The sequence below is a fragment of the Heptranchias perlo genome, chromosome 4 (assembly GCF_035084215.1).
Source record: "Heptranchias perlo isolate sHepPer1 chromosome 4, sHepPer1.hap1, whole genome shotgun sequence".
Classification (NCBI taxonomy): Eukaryota; Metazoa; Chordata; class Chondrichthyes; order Hexanchiformes; family Hexanchidae; genus Heptranchias; species Heptranchias perlo.
The window spans coordinates 138,675,908-138,695,172 of NC_090328.1; the positions used below are offsets into that span (position 1 = coordinate 138,675,908).

General features: G+C 43.1%; 1 protein-coding gene across 8 annotated transcripts in view; it reads right to left on the reverse strand.

Moving 5' to 3' along the window:
- frem1a (Fras1 related extracellular matrix 1a) overlaps nt 1-19,265 on the reverse strand; it is a 337,163-nt gene that overhangs the window by 291,477 nt on the left and 26,421 nt on the right. For all 8 annotated transcript variants that reach the window (XM_067983690.1, XM_067983689.1, XM_067983688.1 and 5 more), the window contains exons 2-3: nt 10,125-10,582; nt 586-680 (exon numbers count right to left, since the gene is read on the reverse strand). In XM_067983690.1, coding sequence (XP_067839791.1) covers nt 586-680; nt 10,125-10,355 — 326 coding nt within the window. In that variant the 5' untranslated portion in view covers nt 10,356-10,582. The remainder of the gene's footprint in view (nt 1-585; nt 681-10,124; nt 10,583-19,265) is intronic.

Below are 19,265 nucleotides of genomic sequence, written 5' to 3' on the forward strand. Positions count from 1 at the left end.
CAATGTACTTATCATTGAGTAGTCGGTCAAACTGCAATTCCCACACACCAGTCCTATCTCAGCCTTGCCATATACCAGACTGTGATGCCAGACAGCAGCCAGGCATTCACATCGAAAGGCAGAGAAAGTCAAGAGGGAAGGTCAGCTAATCACCTCCATTTTCAAAGCTGCATTGACACAGCCCAGGGAGCGGCTCTCTTGCCCATCCTCTCTATTGGCCGGGCAGTGATTTGTGGTGTGAGTAGATTAACAGAGGGATAAAATTTAAAAACTTTATTTTTAAAAAAGTGTCATTTCTACAGTTGCATGCCTGAATGTTCTTGTATGTCTTCTCTATTGTCTATTGTGGAAAACATTCAGTGATACTGCATTAGCATCTCCAGCCTTTTTCAGACAATGCTAAAATTTGAACTCAAGAACATAATAAACCTGTCCTTCAGATTACGTTTCAGAAAATCACTCACAATATTGATGCAAAATCCTAAATTTTCTGATCTATGCTATTTTAAACCCGATCAGAAAATCTCGGCTTATTTTTCCTTACTAATAACCAAATCTATTTTACCATCCCCACTTCTCACTTACCTGTAAAGTCTGAGCATGACTTGGTCCACATCCAGAATTGGACAGCCATTGTGAGTATATTTCACCTCATTGGGTAGGAAGTGGCAATCAAAAACCTGAAAGATTTTGCACAGGGTCAACATAAATGAATCCAAAATTACTTCATAAAATTCAGTTTTAAAAAAAATATTCCTGTGGCTTCAGTTAAAGTGTCCAAACTCTGATGAAATGTGGAGTGACTCATATTCATACAATAAATAATTCTTATTGACCTCTGTGTCAATTGATGCAAATAATGATTAAAGCACATTCACTTAATGAGAAAAGTAAAAGAAAATATAATGTCACACACCAATTATTACCCAACACAGCACTTACATGCACACTCACACAGACATATTAGCATATTGGCACAGATTTATTTTTAAATCACTATGTTGAAACAACATATTATTACTTTATATACACAACTGGATTTAGAACCCAGCAGGATTTAACACCTGTACCTACAGGCAACTTCAGGGGGAAATAGGCACCTGCTCAAAACATTTTATTCATGATCTGCAGAGGTGCTATGAATTATTAGAACATTTAAGTTCAAAAAGGGATATTTGTTCATGTGCGTGATCTGAACTGTTTTGCACAGAAATTTCAGGACAACTGTACACCTCTATCAAGCCAGCAATTCATAAATTGGCATGTCTGTAACTGATTATGGTATACAAAATAAACTGAAGACTGATTGAAGAATGCCCAGCAATTTCTTTTGTTCTGATTCCAGCATTTTCTCATTCATGAATTTGCAATTTTGCATATAATTGCAAATCCACAGCCCTTCCAACATAACCTGTTGTGCTTCTGGCAGGAAGGTAGTGGAAGGACCGTAAATTAGGCCTGCGTCCCAGCATTGTTCTGGAGATTCTGTCAGGACTTGCAGGAGTGAAGTTAGGAAATGCTTCCACACGCAAAAGGATGGTAGAAGTTTGGAACGCTGTTCCGCAAACAGCAGCTGATGCTAGCTCAATTGTTAATTTTAAATCCGAGATTGATAGATTTTTGTTAACCAAAGGTATTAAGGGATATGGGACTAAGGCGGGTATATGGGGTTAGGTCACACATCAACCATGATCTCAATGAATGGCAGAACAGACTCAAGGGGCTAAATGGCCTACTCCTGTTCCTATCTCCCTATGTTCCTATAATAAAGTTTCAATACTCTACAGGGAGTGGGCTGACTATCTGACAGGCAACAGCAAGGGCACTAGTGGAGTGGCAGGGATGGGACAGGAATGCTGTCATCCTGAGAGAGGACGGCAGGTTCATGTTCCATGCAGCCACTGCCACTTGCTGCCTCCTGTTATGCGCCACCTTCTCCTGCAAGAGAGCGGGATGCATGTCAGTGAGTGTCCTCCAGGATGTTTGGGTAATGTGCCTGTCATGGTTGAATAGCTGCCAGTGTGTGTGTGACCTGTGAGTTGTGGGTGTGTGGCTTGCAATAGTGGTAATGTTTGCGGGTGAGAGGAAGCATCTGATTGGAAGAGTTTGTTGATAGATGGGTGATGGGGGGTGTAGTGCGTGGAGCAGTAGATGCGGCTAGTGGTGCAGTTGGTAGGAGGCGTCACTTGACAGTTGACCTCACTCACCTTGACCATTTGTGTCAAAGAACTGAACTTCTTCCTGCACTGCATCCATGCTCGTGGTGCTATGCGCCCGGCCTTGACTTCGTCCCCTACTGCCTCGGGAGCACATGCCTGGAGGGCCTCTTGCCCCTCTCCTCACGGTTTAGGATGTCCCTCCTTCTGTCCACCTCCTACACCAAGGCCTCTAGTGCATCATCAGAGAACCTTGGTGCATGCTCTCTCGCAGGCCTGGTACAAACTCAGATCGGCAGATTGGTGGGGTCTGATGTGCAGTTTGGGGGTGTGGGATTTAGTAGTGCGCAACCTTTATTCAATGTTTTAAAATAACTCAACAGTTTGTAAACATAGGGAGGGGATCTGCATCTGTGTTTTACCTGTGCGATGTTTGATCTCCATGCGGACCCGTATCTTATATTTTGCAAATATCAGAGTCCCGCAAACGTTGAGCAGCCCAGTTGTTGCTCATTAAAAATTCCACAGGTCCCATCATCACCAAGCTGAACTATATTGCAGCACAGATTCACTTCCCAATTGACGTCCACCTCTTCCTGCAGACACACTGCACCTCCCCTTTAAGAGGTGCAGGCTGCCTTTAAGTGATGCTAGCCACTCGCAATATCTGGGCCCCCTGCTGGAGAGCAGCCACTCAACAGCACAGGTAGCGCTGGCTGGACGCAGCAATCAGTTAAATCACCAGGCAGCACTAATGTTACATGCTGCCTGCATCGCAACGACTGGTTGATCACCCCGTGTCCGGTTTCGGGAGTAATCCAATATAGCCCCCTCTTTATTTTGTGTTCTAAATGTTAACAAAAGAAATTAACTATGCTGTTAATCACAAGTGTTGTCTATCTGTGCAGTAAAAATTGAGTGATAGCATAATTGGCAGAAAATCCTTCTTCATTTTGGCTCAAAATTCAATTAATGTTTTTTTCTTCTGAGAAAGACAGCAAGCCATTTCTGGGGCTAAAAAGTACTATTTTGTATTAAAAACTCAGAAACTTTGTAAATGATGAACTTTTGAGTATTTTATGAGATAATACTGGCAGGCTTCAGAACTCATCAAATACTGCTAGACCCTGGAAAAGGAAAGTTGTTAATATTTTAAATGCCTGAAATAAAGCATTGAGAATTCAATCGCCCATTTGTTTCAGTCTCTTGGAAAAAGCAAAGAAATTCACAAATTCTCAGAGGATGAAACGAACCCTTCCATTTCAATGGAGAGAAATCTACTGATGCATACTGGGAAACTCTACAAACAGCACATGCTCAGAATACATACTTAGATTGTTGACTCCTTTCAACTCTTATGGGGAAAAAAAATACCTCAAACAAGTCCAGGCTTTTGGGAAAGGTCGAGGCTTTCAAGTAAAATCTTTAATGAAGGTATTAAAATCACAAAATTTTACACTACTGGAGGCTGGTCAGCAGATCGAACCTGCGCTGTCCCTCTGAAAGAGCTATCAACAATTCAATTCCATTGCCCTTTCCCCATATCTTTTTCAATTTTTCTTTTTCAAATACTTATCCACTTTCCCTTCAAAACCTGTTACGGATTCTGCTTCTGCTACTGTTTCTTGTAACAACAAAAACTTAGAATCATAGAAAGGTTACAGCATGGAAGGAGGTCATTCGGCCCATTGAGTCCACGCCAACTCTATGCAACAGCAATCCAGCTAGTCCCACTCCCCCACCCTATTCCCGTAGCCCTGTAAATTTTTTCCTTTCAAGTACTGATCCAGTGCCCTTTTGAAGGCCATGATTGAATCTGCCTCCACCATCCCCTCGGGCAGTGCATTCCAGGTCCTAACCACTTGCTGTGTTTTTCCTCATGTCACCTTTGGTTCTTTTGCCGATCACCTTAAATCTGTGTCCTCTGGTTCTTGACCCTTCTGCCAATGGGAACAGTTTCTCTCTGTCTACTCTGTCTAGACCCTTCATGATTTTGAATACCTCGATCAAATCTCCTCTCAACCTTCTCTGTTCCAAGGAGAACAACCCCAGTTTCTCCAGTCTATCCACGTAACTAAAGTCCCTCATCCCTGGAATCATTCTAGTAAATCTCTTCTGCACCCTCTCTGAGGCCTTCACATCTTTCCTAAAGTGTGGTGCCCAGAACTGGACACAATACTCCAGTTGTAGCCGAACCAGTGTTTTATAAAGGTTCATCATGACTTCCATACTTTTGTACTCTATGCCTCTATTTATAAAGTCCAGGATCCCGTATGTTTTTCTAATCACTTTCTCAACCTGCTCTGCCACCTTCAACGATTTGTGCACATATACCCCCAGATCTATTTGTTCTTGTACCCCTTTTATAGTTCTGCCCTCTAGTTTATATTGCCTCTCTTCCGACCGAAATGTATCATTTCGCATTTTTCTGCATTAAATTTCATCTGCCATGTGTCTGCCCATGCCACCACCCTGTCTATATCCTCTTGAAATCTATCACTATCCTCCTCACTGTTTACTACCCTTCCAAGTTTTGTGTGATCTGCAAATTTTGAAATTGTGCCCTGTACACCCAAGTCCAAGTCATTAATATATATCAAGAAAAGCAGTGGCCCCAGTACCGACCCCTGGGGAACACCACTGTACACCTCCCTCCAGTCCGAAAAACAACCGTTCACCACTACTCTCTGTTTCCTGTCACTTAGCCAATTCTGCATCCATGTTGCTACTGCTCTCTTTATTCCATGGGCCACAATCTTGATGATACGCCTAGCATGCGGCACTTTATCAAACGCCTTTTGAAAGTCCATATACACCACATCAACTACGTTGCCCTCATCTACCCTCTCTGTTACCGCTTCAAAAAACTTTTATCAAGTTGGTTAAACACAATTTGCCTTTAACAAATCCAATCTGGCTTTTCCTAATCAATCCACACTTGTCCAAGTGACTGTTAATTCGGTCACAGATTATCGTTTCTAAAAGTTTCCCCACCACTGAGGTTAAACTGACCGGCCTATAGTTGCGGGTTTATCCTTACACCTTTTTTTGAACAAAGGTGTAATATTTGTAATTCTCCAGTCCTCTGATACCACCCCTGTATCTACGGATGTTTGGAAGATTATGACCAGTACCTCCACAATTTCCACCCTTACTTCCCTCAGCAACCTAGGTTGCATCCAATCCGGACCTGGTGACTTATCTACTTAAAGTACAGCCAGACTTTCTAGTACCTCTTCTTTTCAATTTTTTGCCCATCCAGTATCTCAACTATATCTTCCTTTACTGAAACTCTGGCAGCATCTTCTTCCTTGGTAAAGACAGATGCAAACTTGCATTTATATAGCGCCTCTGAAAAAAGTCCCAAGAAGTTACCCAAGAAGCATTATCAGACAAAATATGGCACCGAGCCACATAAAGAGGTATTAGGATAGGTGACCAAAAGAGGTAGTTTTAAGGAGCGACTTAAAGGGGGGAGATAGAGGTCGAAAGGCGGAGAGGTTTTGGGAGGGAATTACAGAGCTTAGGGCCTGGACATCTGAAGGCTCGACCACCAATGGTGGAGCGATGAAAATCGGGGATGCGCAAGAGGCAAGAATTGGAGGAATACAGAGGTCTCGGCGGGGGCTGGTGGCTGTAGGCTGAAGGAAGTTACAGAGATAGGTGGGGGCAAGGCCAAGGAAAGATTTGAACACAAGGATAAGAATTTTAAAATCAAGGCGTTGCCAGACTGGGAGTCAATGTAAGGAATTCTAATTTCTCCTATACTCTCCTTTCATTCTTTTGGTGATGGTCTTAAACATCTGGTAATTTATCTCATTGATGTTTATGGGGCATTGCTGTGTGCAAATTGGCTGCTGTGCTTCCATACATTACAACAGTTACTACACTTCTAAAAGTACTTCATTAGTTGTGAAGTGTTTTAAGATGTCCCGAGGTCCTGAAAGGCGTTATACGGGTTGGGTCTACCCTCGTTGAACGAGGTGATGCAGAGCGTTAGTACACTTTCACTTCTGGATCCTGAGTTTGATGAGATGAAAATCTCTATCATCTGTACGGGTCCTGTGCAAGTTATATCTTCCTTCTGTGTGGCCTCTATTTACTGACGCACTGGCGAGTTTCTAGAGAGTTTTCAGAAAGTGTATGATGCCTGAAATGTGAGGGACTGGAAATGCACACATAAGTACATTTTTCATAATAATACTAGCTAATCTTCCATAGCATTGCACACGTCAGGGACAATTTTAACTTTAAGCAGACACTGGACATCCCAATGTCCTCACTGACAAGCCCAAGCTATTGTAATGGTCAGACCTGATTTTAATATACATGGTGAGCTGTAAGCGCTGACCCAGCACATAGACAGCTCACAGTTTGGGGATGGCAGGAAATCTGGCAGCTCCGGCATGGAGTCAAGCTGTAAATAATGGGTTGGGGTGAAGAGGCAAACGTGGGAGGGGGACTTGGAGGGGTCAGCAATGAGTGGGAAGACTATTGCGGGGCCTGGAGGAGCATTCATGCCCCACAACACTTTTTAAAAAAAAACTTACCTTTGATGTTTTTCTGAACAACTCCTTTAAGGATAACTGGTAAACCCACTCTATGCCTAGTACCTCAAAATTGCATTGGGTCCTATGTACATCAAAGGACCCTGATTTGAATATTGTAATGAGGGTCCCACCTACAGAGAAACATAGAACGTAGGAACAGGAGTAGGTCTTTCATCCGCTTGAGCCTGTTCCACCACTTAATTAGATCATGACTGACCTGTACCTCAGCTCCATTTACCTGCCTTTGCTCCATATCCCTTGTTGCCCTTACCCAACAAAGATCTATCCATCTCAGTCTTGAAAATGCCAATTGACCCAGCCTTTTGGGGGAAGAGAGTTCCAGAATTCTACTACCCTTACTGTTAAAAAGTGTCTTCAGACGTCACTCCTGAATGGCCTAGCTCTAATTTTAAGATTGTGCCCTCTTGTTCTGGATTCCCCTACCAGAGGAAATTCTCTGTATCTATTCTTTCAAATCCTTTTATAATTTTCAACATCTCACTGACATCACCCCTCAAACTTCTAAACTCAACACCTGAAATAGACAGGCGCGTGAGCCGCACTTGTGAAGATCCCAAAGAAAATGGCAACCGATGGATCGGCAACAGGAACGTGGTGATAAGTTCAGCCCCACAATTTTCAGAGTGCTGCTGCTCTGTTCCCGCCCCAGAGAGTGTTGAAAAGTTTTATCTCTTCATTCCTAAAGATTACGATAACAATACACCCTTACACAACGAACAACAGAAGGTGACACTACACTAACGTAGGGGTTAAAATTAATGGAATAACCTGGGAAACTTAAATTACAATAATATGTGTTTCTTTTGATTCACAGCAGAAAAATTGATCAAACAGAAACCAATACAAACCACATGCATCACGGCTCACTGATAACAACAAAAGGATAGTGAGGCACACTGGGTCCCGGTCACCCTGAAAGTGCCCCAAAATGGGCAGGAACAAAGCTGGACCTGAGCGTCTGAAATCAGTTATAAGAATTCTTTAATCACTGTGCTTTGTAGGTACCTTTGCTCTTATTATAATCCTTTTAAAATGTTAAGTCCAGTTCAAACCAACAACATCATACTGTCACTTCTGCACTGCTCTGTTCTCGGGCAAAGTGTAGCATTGGCGTGTGCCAGATATGACTGTATTTATAAATGACATGATGAAGGAATAGAGAGCCATATATCCAATTACCCGTATAGGCAATGGTATTAAGAGTTACTGAACCAAGGCAGGTAGATGGAATTAAGATACAGATCAGCCATGATCTAATTGAATGACAGAACAGACTTGAGGGGCTGAATGGCCTACGCCTGCTCCTATAACTAACTCAGTCCACTGTTGTTTCTGCTTTCTTTAAAAAAACAGAATTTTGAAATTTTGTAGAAGCACCCTTCTCCTTATCTTAAAGGAGGATGTTATTTCTCTGTGATGTCATTATTTCAGGTCTTTCGGAGATTGTAGAGACCTTTGTCCTGTACACTTGCCACATAAGAGCCAGCAGGGAGGAAACAAATAACCCCACAAGTGCAATATTGACAGCCTCACCACTGAGACTATATAGGGAATTTTAACTCTCCCCAATCTTCAGTATGTGACTGAGCTGCAAGTAGCATCACTAAGAGGCAAATTTATCAGAATTAAAACTACAAATTCTCTGAGAAACAGACAGGAAATATCAAGAGGAAAATGAGGAAATAGAACAAAGGGAAAAAAAGGTGAAAAGGGGACTAGTCTCACACAATAATAAGGTCTGTCCTTGTGGGTCATATTCACATTCTCTTTTTCATTTTACTCTATGCATGTGTCTCCCATTTGCTCTTTTTTTTCTCTTCCTGTTGATAAACTGATCTTACTTATTCTCCCTTTTTTGTAAGATGTGATGGAATTATCAATTTGGAGGGTAGCATGTTAAAAGAAGATTTTATTTGAATGCAGTACAAGAATCATATTAAAACTGAAGGATAAATGTCTCAGCTTCCAGTATTCCTGAATCATCATGAAACTTTTCTGAGTAGGACAACACTTTGAAAATAAGTAATGAAGACTCCAATAGTGGGACAGATCACAAACCGTGCACAATCACTGGACAAGAGAAAACCATTAACTGCAGAGAGACATCATTGTGAACTTTACATGAGGAACCTAACTGGTTGGGTCACACGGATGGTCTTTGTATTCTTGAGTTAATTCAAGATCTAAGATGAGTCCAAAGGTGGATAACATTCAAAGACTACCTGGCACACCATGCATCTCCTCCTCCACTAGGCTAATAGAGAACTTAGGCACATCTCCCACAACTGGGCCTCAAGGAAACCGAGATGCATCAGAAATCCATATATCACAAGGAAAGTTGGGTATACCCTTGCTGAATGAGGTAATGCAGAGTGTTAGTACATTGCCCTTTCACTTCTGGATCCTGAGTTTGAAGTGAGCTCAGACTGATGAGATGAAAATCTCTATCATCTGTAAGGGTCCTGTGCAAAATGAGTTTGAGCAGTCTTGGCCCAGCTACTAATGGGTGCAGGCCCATAGCATAAAACTGCTCATCATTTGGCACAAATAGGCACTAAATGGACAATGTTACCCAGAGAGGCCATAAGGATATTTGGCAAGAGAAATGAAAAAAATTCAGACTGGTTTATAAGGACATGATAGATTCTATTAGTTCAAAACATTAAACAAAAATATCTACTGGAGAGAGTGCTGTCTTCTTGTCATCACAGCCAGGGTTCCATGAAATCTGGAAATGTGCAATCATTTGGCAATACTTCCAAAATGGCATGTGTGCACAAAATGCAGCAAAGGTCATTAAAAGGTAGAAATTCTGATCATCCAAGTTTCCATACAATCACTTGTACTACAAATCACTCAATCCTTTGAGTGCTATTTTTGCGCAGCCATTACCCACATAAAATAGCACCTGTGCAAAAGTAGCACAAACAGGAATGCAGTACAGGCATAGAAGAGATAGAATTTCTATGGGGGGGTGGGGGGGTGTCCCTCGATCTCCCGCTGTAACCTCGGTGGAAACCCTGGAGAAATGGCGTAACCATCCATTTGCACTATTTAACCAGGGTTTCCGTCAATCTTCCACCAAAATTACGCCAGGAGATCGGAAGAACCCTTGTGGAAATTGCAGGCCTAAATGTTTGTGAATTTTACTACTTTAAGCGTTTGCAACAGTTTTCTATGGTTGTAACAGTACCATTTGAATCGCCCAAATTGGGTAAAACTTTTGATTTTATTTTTTGTCCCAACAAACTCATATTTTCCCCGTTGCATTCAGAAGTGTACAGAGAAGAAAATTTAGCATCTGAGGTGCTTCATTTGACTGACAAAATTCCCCATCGTACACACAGCTACAACGATGCACTCATCAGAAAGGAATGTTCAGTCGTTGAAATCTCACCTGGGGGGTAAGCTTCCCGACACGTTGCATGATTGGCTCATTCATGACCACCTCCACCTTGCAGCTGTCCTTCTCCTTTAGGATGTTGAACTTTAGGTCCTCCTCCGAAAGAAACACAGATTGCCCCTTGGGAACTGTTATGCCATGATTCACTTGGAGAAAGGAAGGTGCAATGCATCTCCAAAGGAACAGGTGCAGAAGGAATACAGGCTGTTTCCGGTAATGCTTCATTTTAATTGAGTTAGTCTCGAGTAACAAAACTTTCAAACTTCTCAGCTCTTCACAAACTGCCGTTCAATTTATTTCCCATCAAAGCAGAGCACAGCGTGACAAAACTTTCTCTGGAAAGAGGTATTAAGACAGGATTTTAGGCCATCCTTGGAGAGTCAACCTCCCAAAGCAAAACTCAGGAGCAGCAGCAGCTGATGTGCATCAGAATAGTTCAAGTTCCTGCAGCCCTGAAAAACAAATAGAGAAAATAATAATTCTTTTGTGATTTGTTTCTAAAGCAGAAGCACAGCTTTCTGTTTTTCCTCCAAGCGAATGATCTGCTTTTCCCAGGCCACAGCCAATGTCACTCTGAACATGCGCATGCGCAGTGACACCTCTGTTTAATATTCTTGGGGGATTTGTGCTCAAAGCATCTCCATGGCAACAAGGCTGACATTGGGAAATCAACATGGGAGGAATCAACCTGCATCCCACGACTGCTGTGATACTATGCATTTGTGTTCCAATGCATTCCACCATCAAGCTGTCCTAGAACTGGTGCTCATAAAAAGTAAGGATTTCATCAAGTTCCACTCTGCTGGATTTACTCTACTTAAAAATTTTATGACTGAGGACATGGAAAATATAGAGACTTTGAACACTCATAGAACCAAACCACACAAAAGGAGGCCATTGTGTCTGGGCCAGCTCTTTGAAAGAACTACCAATTAGTCCCACTTCACTGCTTTTCGGAAGTATTGATTCAAAGTAGTTATGGAGAAGGACATAAGAACATAAGAAATAGAAGCAGGAGTAGGTCATACGGCCCCTCGAGCCTGCTCCGCCATTCAATAAGATCATGGCTGATCTTCAACCTCAACTCCACTTTCCCGCCCGGTCCCCGTAGAGTCCAAAAATCTGTCGATCTCAGCCTTGAATATATTCAACGACTGAGCACCCACAGCACTCTGGGGTAGAGAATTCCAAAGATTCACAACCCTCTGTGTGAAGAAATTTCTCCTCATCTCAGCCTAAATGGCCGACCTCTTATCCTGAGACTGTGCCCCCTAATTCTAAAACAGCCTCTCAGCATCTACCCTGTCAAGCCCTCTCAGTATCTTATATGTTTCAATGAAATCATCTCTTATTCTTCTAAACTCCAGAGAGTATAGGCCCATTCTACTCAATTTTTCCTCATAGGACAACCCACTCATCCCAGGACAAGGAACAATCAAACATGAAAATATTCAACTGGAGGAGGGCTAATTTCAATGAGTCGATTGGAATCAAAGATTGGTAGGTAAAACAGTAAATGAGCATTGGGAGGCCTTCAAACAGGAGATAGTTGGGTACAGATTAGACACATTCCCACGAGGGGGAAAAGGAAGGCCATCCGAAGTTAGAGTTCCCCGGATGACTAAAGATATAGAGATTCAACTGAAACAGAAGAAAGAGGCTTATAATAAATGTAAGGCTCATAATACAATAGAAAACCAAACTGAATACAGAAAGTGCAGAGGAGAACTGAAAAAGGAAATAAGAGGGCCAAAGAGAGTGCATGAGAATAGATTAGCGAGTAACATAAAAAGGAACCTAAAAGTCTTTTATAAACCTATAAAAGTAAAAGGGGAGTCAAAGCAAGAGTGGGACTGATTAGAGACCAAAAAGATCTTGTGGAGGCTGAGGTACTAAATGAGTACTTTGCATCTGACTTCACTAAAGAGGATGCTGTACAGTAAAGATGTCACAGTAAAGGAGGTAGTAGAGAAATTGGATAGGATAAAAATAGATAGAAGAGTTTGAGCGCTGCCAACTTAAAAGATTGGCAGCGCTCAAAGTAGAAGAGACACGCGGTCTGGATGAGATGCATCCTAGGTTGCTAAGGGAAGTAAGGGTGGAGATAGCAGGGGCTCTGGCCAAAATCTTTCAATCCACCTTAGATATAGGTGCGTGTTAGAGGTCTGGAGGATTGCAAATGTTACACCCCTGTTCAAAAAAGAGGAGGGGGTAAAGCCGGCAATACAGGCCAGTCAGCCTAACGTCAGTGGTAGGGAAACCTTTAGAGACGATAATCCGAGACAAAATTAATTGACACTTGGGAAAATATGGGTTTATAAATGGCAATTAGCATAGATTTGTTAAAGGCAAATCGTGTTTGAAGTTGTTTGATAAAGCAAGAGAGAGGGTTGACGAATCATTGAAAGTTACGGCACAGAAGCGGGCCATTTGGCCCATCGTGTCCGTGCCAGCCAAATAAGAGCTATCCAGCTTAATCCCACTTTCCAGCACTTCGTCTGTAGCCCTGTAGGTTACAGCACATCAAGTGCACATCCAAGTACTTTTTCAATGAGTTGAGGGTTTCTGCCTCTACCACCCTTTCAGGCAGTGAGGTCCAGACCCCCACCACCCTCTGGGTGAAAAAAATTTCTCCTCATCTCCCCTCTAATCCTTCTACCAGTTACCTTAAATCTATGCCCCCTGGTCACTGACCTCTCTGCCAAGGGAAATAGGTCCTTCCTATCCACTCTATCTGGTCCCGTCATAATTTTATATACCTCAACCTCCTTTGTTCCATGAGGGCAATGCGTTTGATGTGTTGTGTATAAGGACTTTCAAAAGGCATTTAATAAAGTACATAATAGATTTGTCAGGGAAATTAAAGCCCATGGGATTAAAGGGGCAGTGGCAGCATGTATACAAAATTGGCTAAGAGACAGAAAGCAGAGAGTAGTGGTGAACGGTTGTTTTTCAGACTGGAGGGAAAGATACAGTGGTGTCCCCCAGAGGTGCGTATTAGTTCAACTGCTCTTGTTGATATATATTAATGACCCGGACTTGGGTATACAGAATCATAGAAAGGTTGCAGCACGGAAGGAGGCCATTCCGCCCATCGAGTCCGTGCTGGCTCTACGAGAGAGCAATCGAGGTAGTCCTGTAATTATTTTTCTTTCAAGTATCTATCCAGTTCCCCTTTGAAGGCCATGATTGAATCTGCCGCCACCACTCCCTCAGGCAGTGCATTCCAGATCCTAACCACTCGCTGTGTAAAAAAGTTTTTCCTCATGTCGCCTTTGGTTCTTTTGTCAATCACCTTAAATCTATGTCCTCTGGTTCATGACCCTTCTGCCAATGGGAACAGTTTCTCTCTGTCTACTTTGTCTAGACCCTTCACGGTTTTGAATACCTCTATCAAATCTCCTCACAACCGTCTCTGTTCCAAGGAGAACAACCCCAGCTTCTCCAGTCTATCCACGTAACTAAAGTCCCTCATCCCTAGAATCATTCTAGTAAATCTTTTCTGCACCCACTCTAAGGCCTTCACATCCTTCCTAAAGTGCGGTGCCTGGAACTGGACACAAAACTCCAATTGTGGTCGAACCAGTGTTTTATAAAGGTTCATCATGACTTCCTTGTTTTTATACTCTATGCCCTCTAGTTTATATTGCCTCTCCTCATTCTTCCTACCGAAATGTATCACTTCGCATTTTTCTGCGTTAAACTTCATCTGCCGCATGTCCGCCCATTCCACCAGCCTCTTGAAGTCTATCACGATGCTCCTCACTGTTCACTACACATCCAAGTTTTGTGTCATCTGCAAATTTGGAAATTGTGCCCTGTACATCCAAGTCCAAATCATTAACATATATCAAGAAAAGCAATGGTCCTAGTACCGACCCCTGGGAAACACCACTGTACACCACTGTACACCTCCCTCCAAACCTAAAAACAACCGTTCACCACTACTCTCTGTTTCCTGTTACTTAGTCAATTTTGTATCCATGCTGTTACTGCCCCCTTTATTCACTGGGCTTCAATCTTGAAGATCTATTATGCATCACTTTATCAAACGCTTTTTGAAAGTCCATATACACCATATCAACCGCACTGCCCTCATCAATCCTCTCTGTTACAAGGCATAATTGCAAAGTTTGCAGATTACATGAAACTCGGAAATGCAGTAAAAAGTGAGGAGGATAGTAACAGACTTCAGGAGGATATAGACAAACTGGTGAAATGGGCAGACACATGGCAGATGAAATTTAATGTAGAGAAGTGTGAAGTGATGCATTTCGGTAGGAAGAATGAGGAGAGACAATGTAAACTGAATGGTACAATTTTAAAAGGTTGTGCAAGAACAGAGATCTGAGGGTGTACATACAGAAATGTTTGAAGGTGGCAGGGCAAGTTAAGAAGGCCTTTAAAAATGCATATGGGATCCTGGGCTTCACAAACAGAGACATAGGCCCCGATATTTACGGTGAGGTGTGGAGGGGAGGGAGTGGGGGAGACTTGTAGTGGCCGGGAACCCAGAAATGCTCATTTGAATTATTTTCCTCCGTTTCCTGGCCGGCTGCCACCCAGGTTGAGAAGCTGGCTGATTATCGGGTGGTGAGGGCTGCAGCAGAGGACCAGAGAGGAGGGGAGGAGGGAGATCACGGGAAAGGGGAAGGAGATCGTGCGGAGGGAAGAGAGATCGTAGGGGCGGGGACAAAGGTAGAGAGGATCGAGCGGGGGGGGGCAAGATCGAGAGGCAAAGGAATCAGGTTGGGGCGGGAGAGGTGGGGGCGGGGGTGGCGGGAGACGAGGCGGGGGTGGCGGGAGACGAGCCGGGGGTGGCGGGAGACGAGCCGGGGGTGGCGGGAGACGAGCCGGAGAAGACAGGCCTAGTCTACTCAATCTCTCCTCATAGGACAATCCCGCCATCCAAGGAATCAGTCTGATGAACCTTCGTTGCACCCCCTCAATGACAAGTGTATCCTTTCTTAGGTAAAGAGAACAAAATTGTACACAATGCTCCAGGTGCAGTCTCAGCTTGGCCCTGTATAATTGCAGTAAGACATCTTTACTCCTGTACTCAAATCCTCTTGTAATAAAGGCCAACATACCATTTGCCTTCCTAATTGCTTGCTTCACCTGCAAGTTAGCTTTCAGTGACTCATGTACAAGGACACCCAGGTCCCTTTGAACATCAACATCACCATTTAATAAACTCTGCATTTCTGTTTTTCCTAACAAAGTGGATAACTTCACATTTTTCCACATTATATTCCATCTGCCATGTTCTTGCCCACTCATTTGGCCTGTTTATATTCCCTTGAAGTTCTCTCTGCATCCTCCTCACAACTCACATTCACACCTAGTTTTGTGTCATCAGCAAACTTGGAAATATTACATTTGGTCCCCTCATCCAAATCATTGATATATATTGTGAATAGCTGGGGCCCAAGCACCGATCCCTGCGGTACCCCACTAGTCACAGTCTGCCAACCTGAAAAAGACCCATTTATTCCCACTCTCTGTTTTCTGTCTGTTAACCAATTCTCAATCCATGCCAGTACATTGCCCCCAATTCCATGCGCTCTAACTTTGTTCACCAGCCTCCTGTGTGGGACCTTATCGAAAGTCTTCTGAAAATCCAAATACACCACATCCACTGGTTCCCCCTTATCTGTTCTGCTAGTTACATCCTCAAAGAACTCCAATAGGTTTGTCAAACATGATTTCCTTTCATAAATCTATGTTGACTCTGCCAAATCCTATTATTATTTTCCGAGTGTCCTGTTATCACATCCTTTATAACAGATTCTAGCATTTTCCCTACTACTGATGTAGTTCCCTGTTTTCTCTCTTCTCTCTTCCCTCTTCCTTTAAATAGTGGGGTTACATTTGCTATCCTCCAATCTGCAGGAACCATTCCAGAATCTATAGAATTTTGGAAGATGACAACCAATGCATCCACTATCTCTATAGCCACCACTTTCAAAACCCTGGGATGTGGATCATCAGGTCCTTGAGATTTGGCGACTTTCAGTCCCATTAATTTCTCTAGTACTATTTTTTTTTACTAATACTAATTTCTTTCAGTTCCTCATTCTCACCAGACCCTCGGTTCTCTAGTATTTCTGGGAGGGCTTTTGTGTCTTCTTCCATCTCTGCCATTTCCTTATTCCCCATTATAAATTCTCCCGTCTCTGTCTGTAAGGGACCCACATTTGCCTTCGCCAATCTTTTCCTTTTTACATACCTTATAGAAGCTTACACACCCAAAGAACCTCAGCTACTCGGATAGGTTCAAGGACTTTGGTCCATTTACTTCAAAACAGACTTAGAGGTGACATGGCCTATAAAATATTTAAAGGGCTGGATAGCGTCCCTATTGATAGATTATTCCAGTTTACCAGATTGGGGAGGACTGGGGACATGAGTTCAAACTATGCAAGAGTAGCAATAGATTGGATGTTAAGCAGTTCTTTTTCCGGAGAGTAGTGAGCCTCTGGAATACATTGCCAGCTGGTGTGGTGGGTGCTGACTCCCTGGATGCCTTCAAGATGGAGCTGGACCAGTTCTTCAATGGGGCAAAGATCTCATCATACTGACCAGTATCTTTATAGATAACACTTGATCCATGTGATCTTCTGGACCGGTTTTGGTCACCTGAGGGGGTCGGAGAGGAATTTTCCAGAGTATTTTTTCCCTTATTAGCCCTGGGTTTTGTTCTTTTTTTTTTGCCGAATAGAATCATAGAATGGTTACAGCACGGAAGGAGGCCATTCAGCCCGTCGAGTCCCTGCCGGCTCTCTGCAAGACTAATCCAGCTAGTCCCACTCTGCCGCCCTATCCCCGTAGCCCTGAAAATTATTTCCCTTCAAGTACTTATGCAATTCGCTTTTGAAAGCCACAACTGAATTTGCCTCCACCACCCCTCAGGCAGTGAATTCCAGATCATACCCACTCGCTGTGTAAAAAAGTTTTTCCTCATGTCGCCTTTGGTTCTTTTCCCACCACCTTAAATCTGTGTCCTCTGGTTCTTGACCCTTCTGCCAATGGGAACAGTTTCTCTCTATCTACTCTGTCCAGACCCTTCAGGATTTTGATTACCTCTATCAAATCTCCTCTCAACTTTCTTTGTTCCAAGGAGAACACCATCAACTTCTCCTGTCTATCCACATAACTGAAGTCCTTCATTCCTGGAAACATTCTGGTAAATCTCTTCTGCACCCTCTCTAAGGCCTTCACATCCTTCCTAAGATGCGGTGCCCCAAACTGGACACAATCCTCCAGTTGTGGTCGAACAGTGTTTTATAAAGGTTCATCATGGCTTCCTTGCTTTTGTACTCTATGCCTCTATTTATAAAGCCCAGGATCCCGTATGCTTTTTTAACCGCTTTCTCAATCTGCCCTGCAGCCTTCAAAGATTTGTGCACATATACTCCCAGATCTCTTGGTTACAGAACCCCTTTTAGAATTGTACCTTTTAGTTTATATTGCCTCTCTTCATTCTTTCCACCAAAATGTATCACTTCGCACTTTTCTGTGTTAAATTTCATCTGCCGCCCATTCCAGCAGCCTATGTCCTCTTGAAGTCTATCACTATCCTCCTCACTGTTTACTACACTTCCAAGTTTTGCATCATCAGCAAATTCTGAAATTGTGCCTTGTAAACCCAAGTCCAAGTTATTAATATACACCAAAAAAGGCAGTGGTCCTAGTACTGACCCCTGGGGAACACCACTGCATACCTCCCTCCATGCTGAAAAACCACCGTTCACCACTACTCTCTGTTTCCTGTCACTTAGCCAATTTCATATCCATGCTGCCGCTGCCACTGCCCCTTTTATTCCATGGAAATCAACTTTGATGACAAACCTCTTGTGCGGCACTTTACCATAAGCCTTTTGGAAGTCCATATACAACACATCAACCGCATTGCCCTTATTGACCCTCTCTGTTACCTCATCAAAAAATCACGTTAAATCTGTGTCCTCTGGTTCTCGACCCTTCTGCCAATGGGAAGTTTCTCTCCCAGGAGATTATATGGCTGCGAGGGGAGTGGGGGGTGGGGGTAGGTAGGTGGGGGTGGGAAGAAGTGTATAGTCATCATGGTCCGGCCATCGTGGTCTGGGGAAGGCTTAATGGACCAACTAGTCTTTTCCTGCTCATCAATTTCGTATGTGCATAGAACCAGATCCAGCACTGCTTCCTTCCTCATTGGGCTGGAAATCATAGAATGGTCACAGCATAGAAGGAGGCCATTTGGCCCATCAAGTCCTTGCTGGCTCTTTGTAAGAGCAATCCAGTTAGTCTCCTTCCCCCACTCTTTCCCTGTAGTCCTGCAAATTGTTTCCCTTCAGGTATTTATCCAATTCCCTTTTGAAAGCCATGATTGAATCTGCTTCCACCACCCTTTCAGGCAGCGCATTCCAGATCATTACTACTCTCTGCAGAAAGAAGATTTTCCTCATGTCACCTTTGGATATTTTGCCAATCGCCTTAAATCTGTGTCCTCTGGTTCTCGACCCTTCTGCCAATGGGAACACTTTCTCTTTATTTACTTTATCTAAACCCTTCATGATTTTGAAAACTTCTATCAAATCTTCTCTCAACCTTCTCTGCTCTAAGGAGAACAATCCCAGCTTCTCCTGTCAATCCACATAACTGAAGTCCCTCATTCCTGGAAACATTCTAGTAAATCTTTTCTGCACCCTCTCTAAGGCCTACACATCCTTCCTAAAGTGCGGTGCCCAGAATTGGACACAATACTCCAGTTGTGGCCAAACCAGTGTTTTATAAAGGTTCAACTTAACTTCCTTGCTTTTGTACTCTATGCCTCAATTTATACAGCCCAGGATTCCGTATGTTTTTCTAAGTGCTTTCTCAACCTTTCCTGCCACCTTCAAAGATTTGTGCACATATACCCCCAGGTCTCTCTGTTCCTGCGCCTCCTTTAGAATTGTACCCTTTAGTTTATATTGCCTCTCCTCATTCTTCCTGCCAAAATGTATCACTTTGCACTTCTCTGCGTTAAATTTCATCTGCCACATGTCCGCCCATTCCACCAGCCTATCTATGACCTCTTGAAGTCTATTACTATCCTCCTCACTGTTTACTACACTTCGAAGTTTTGTGTCATCTGCAAATGTTGAAATTGTG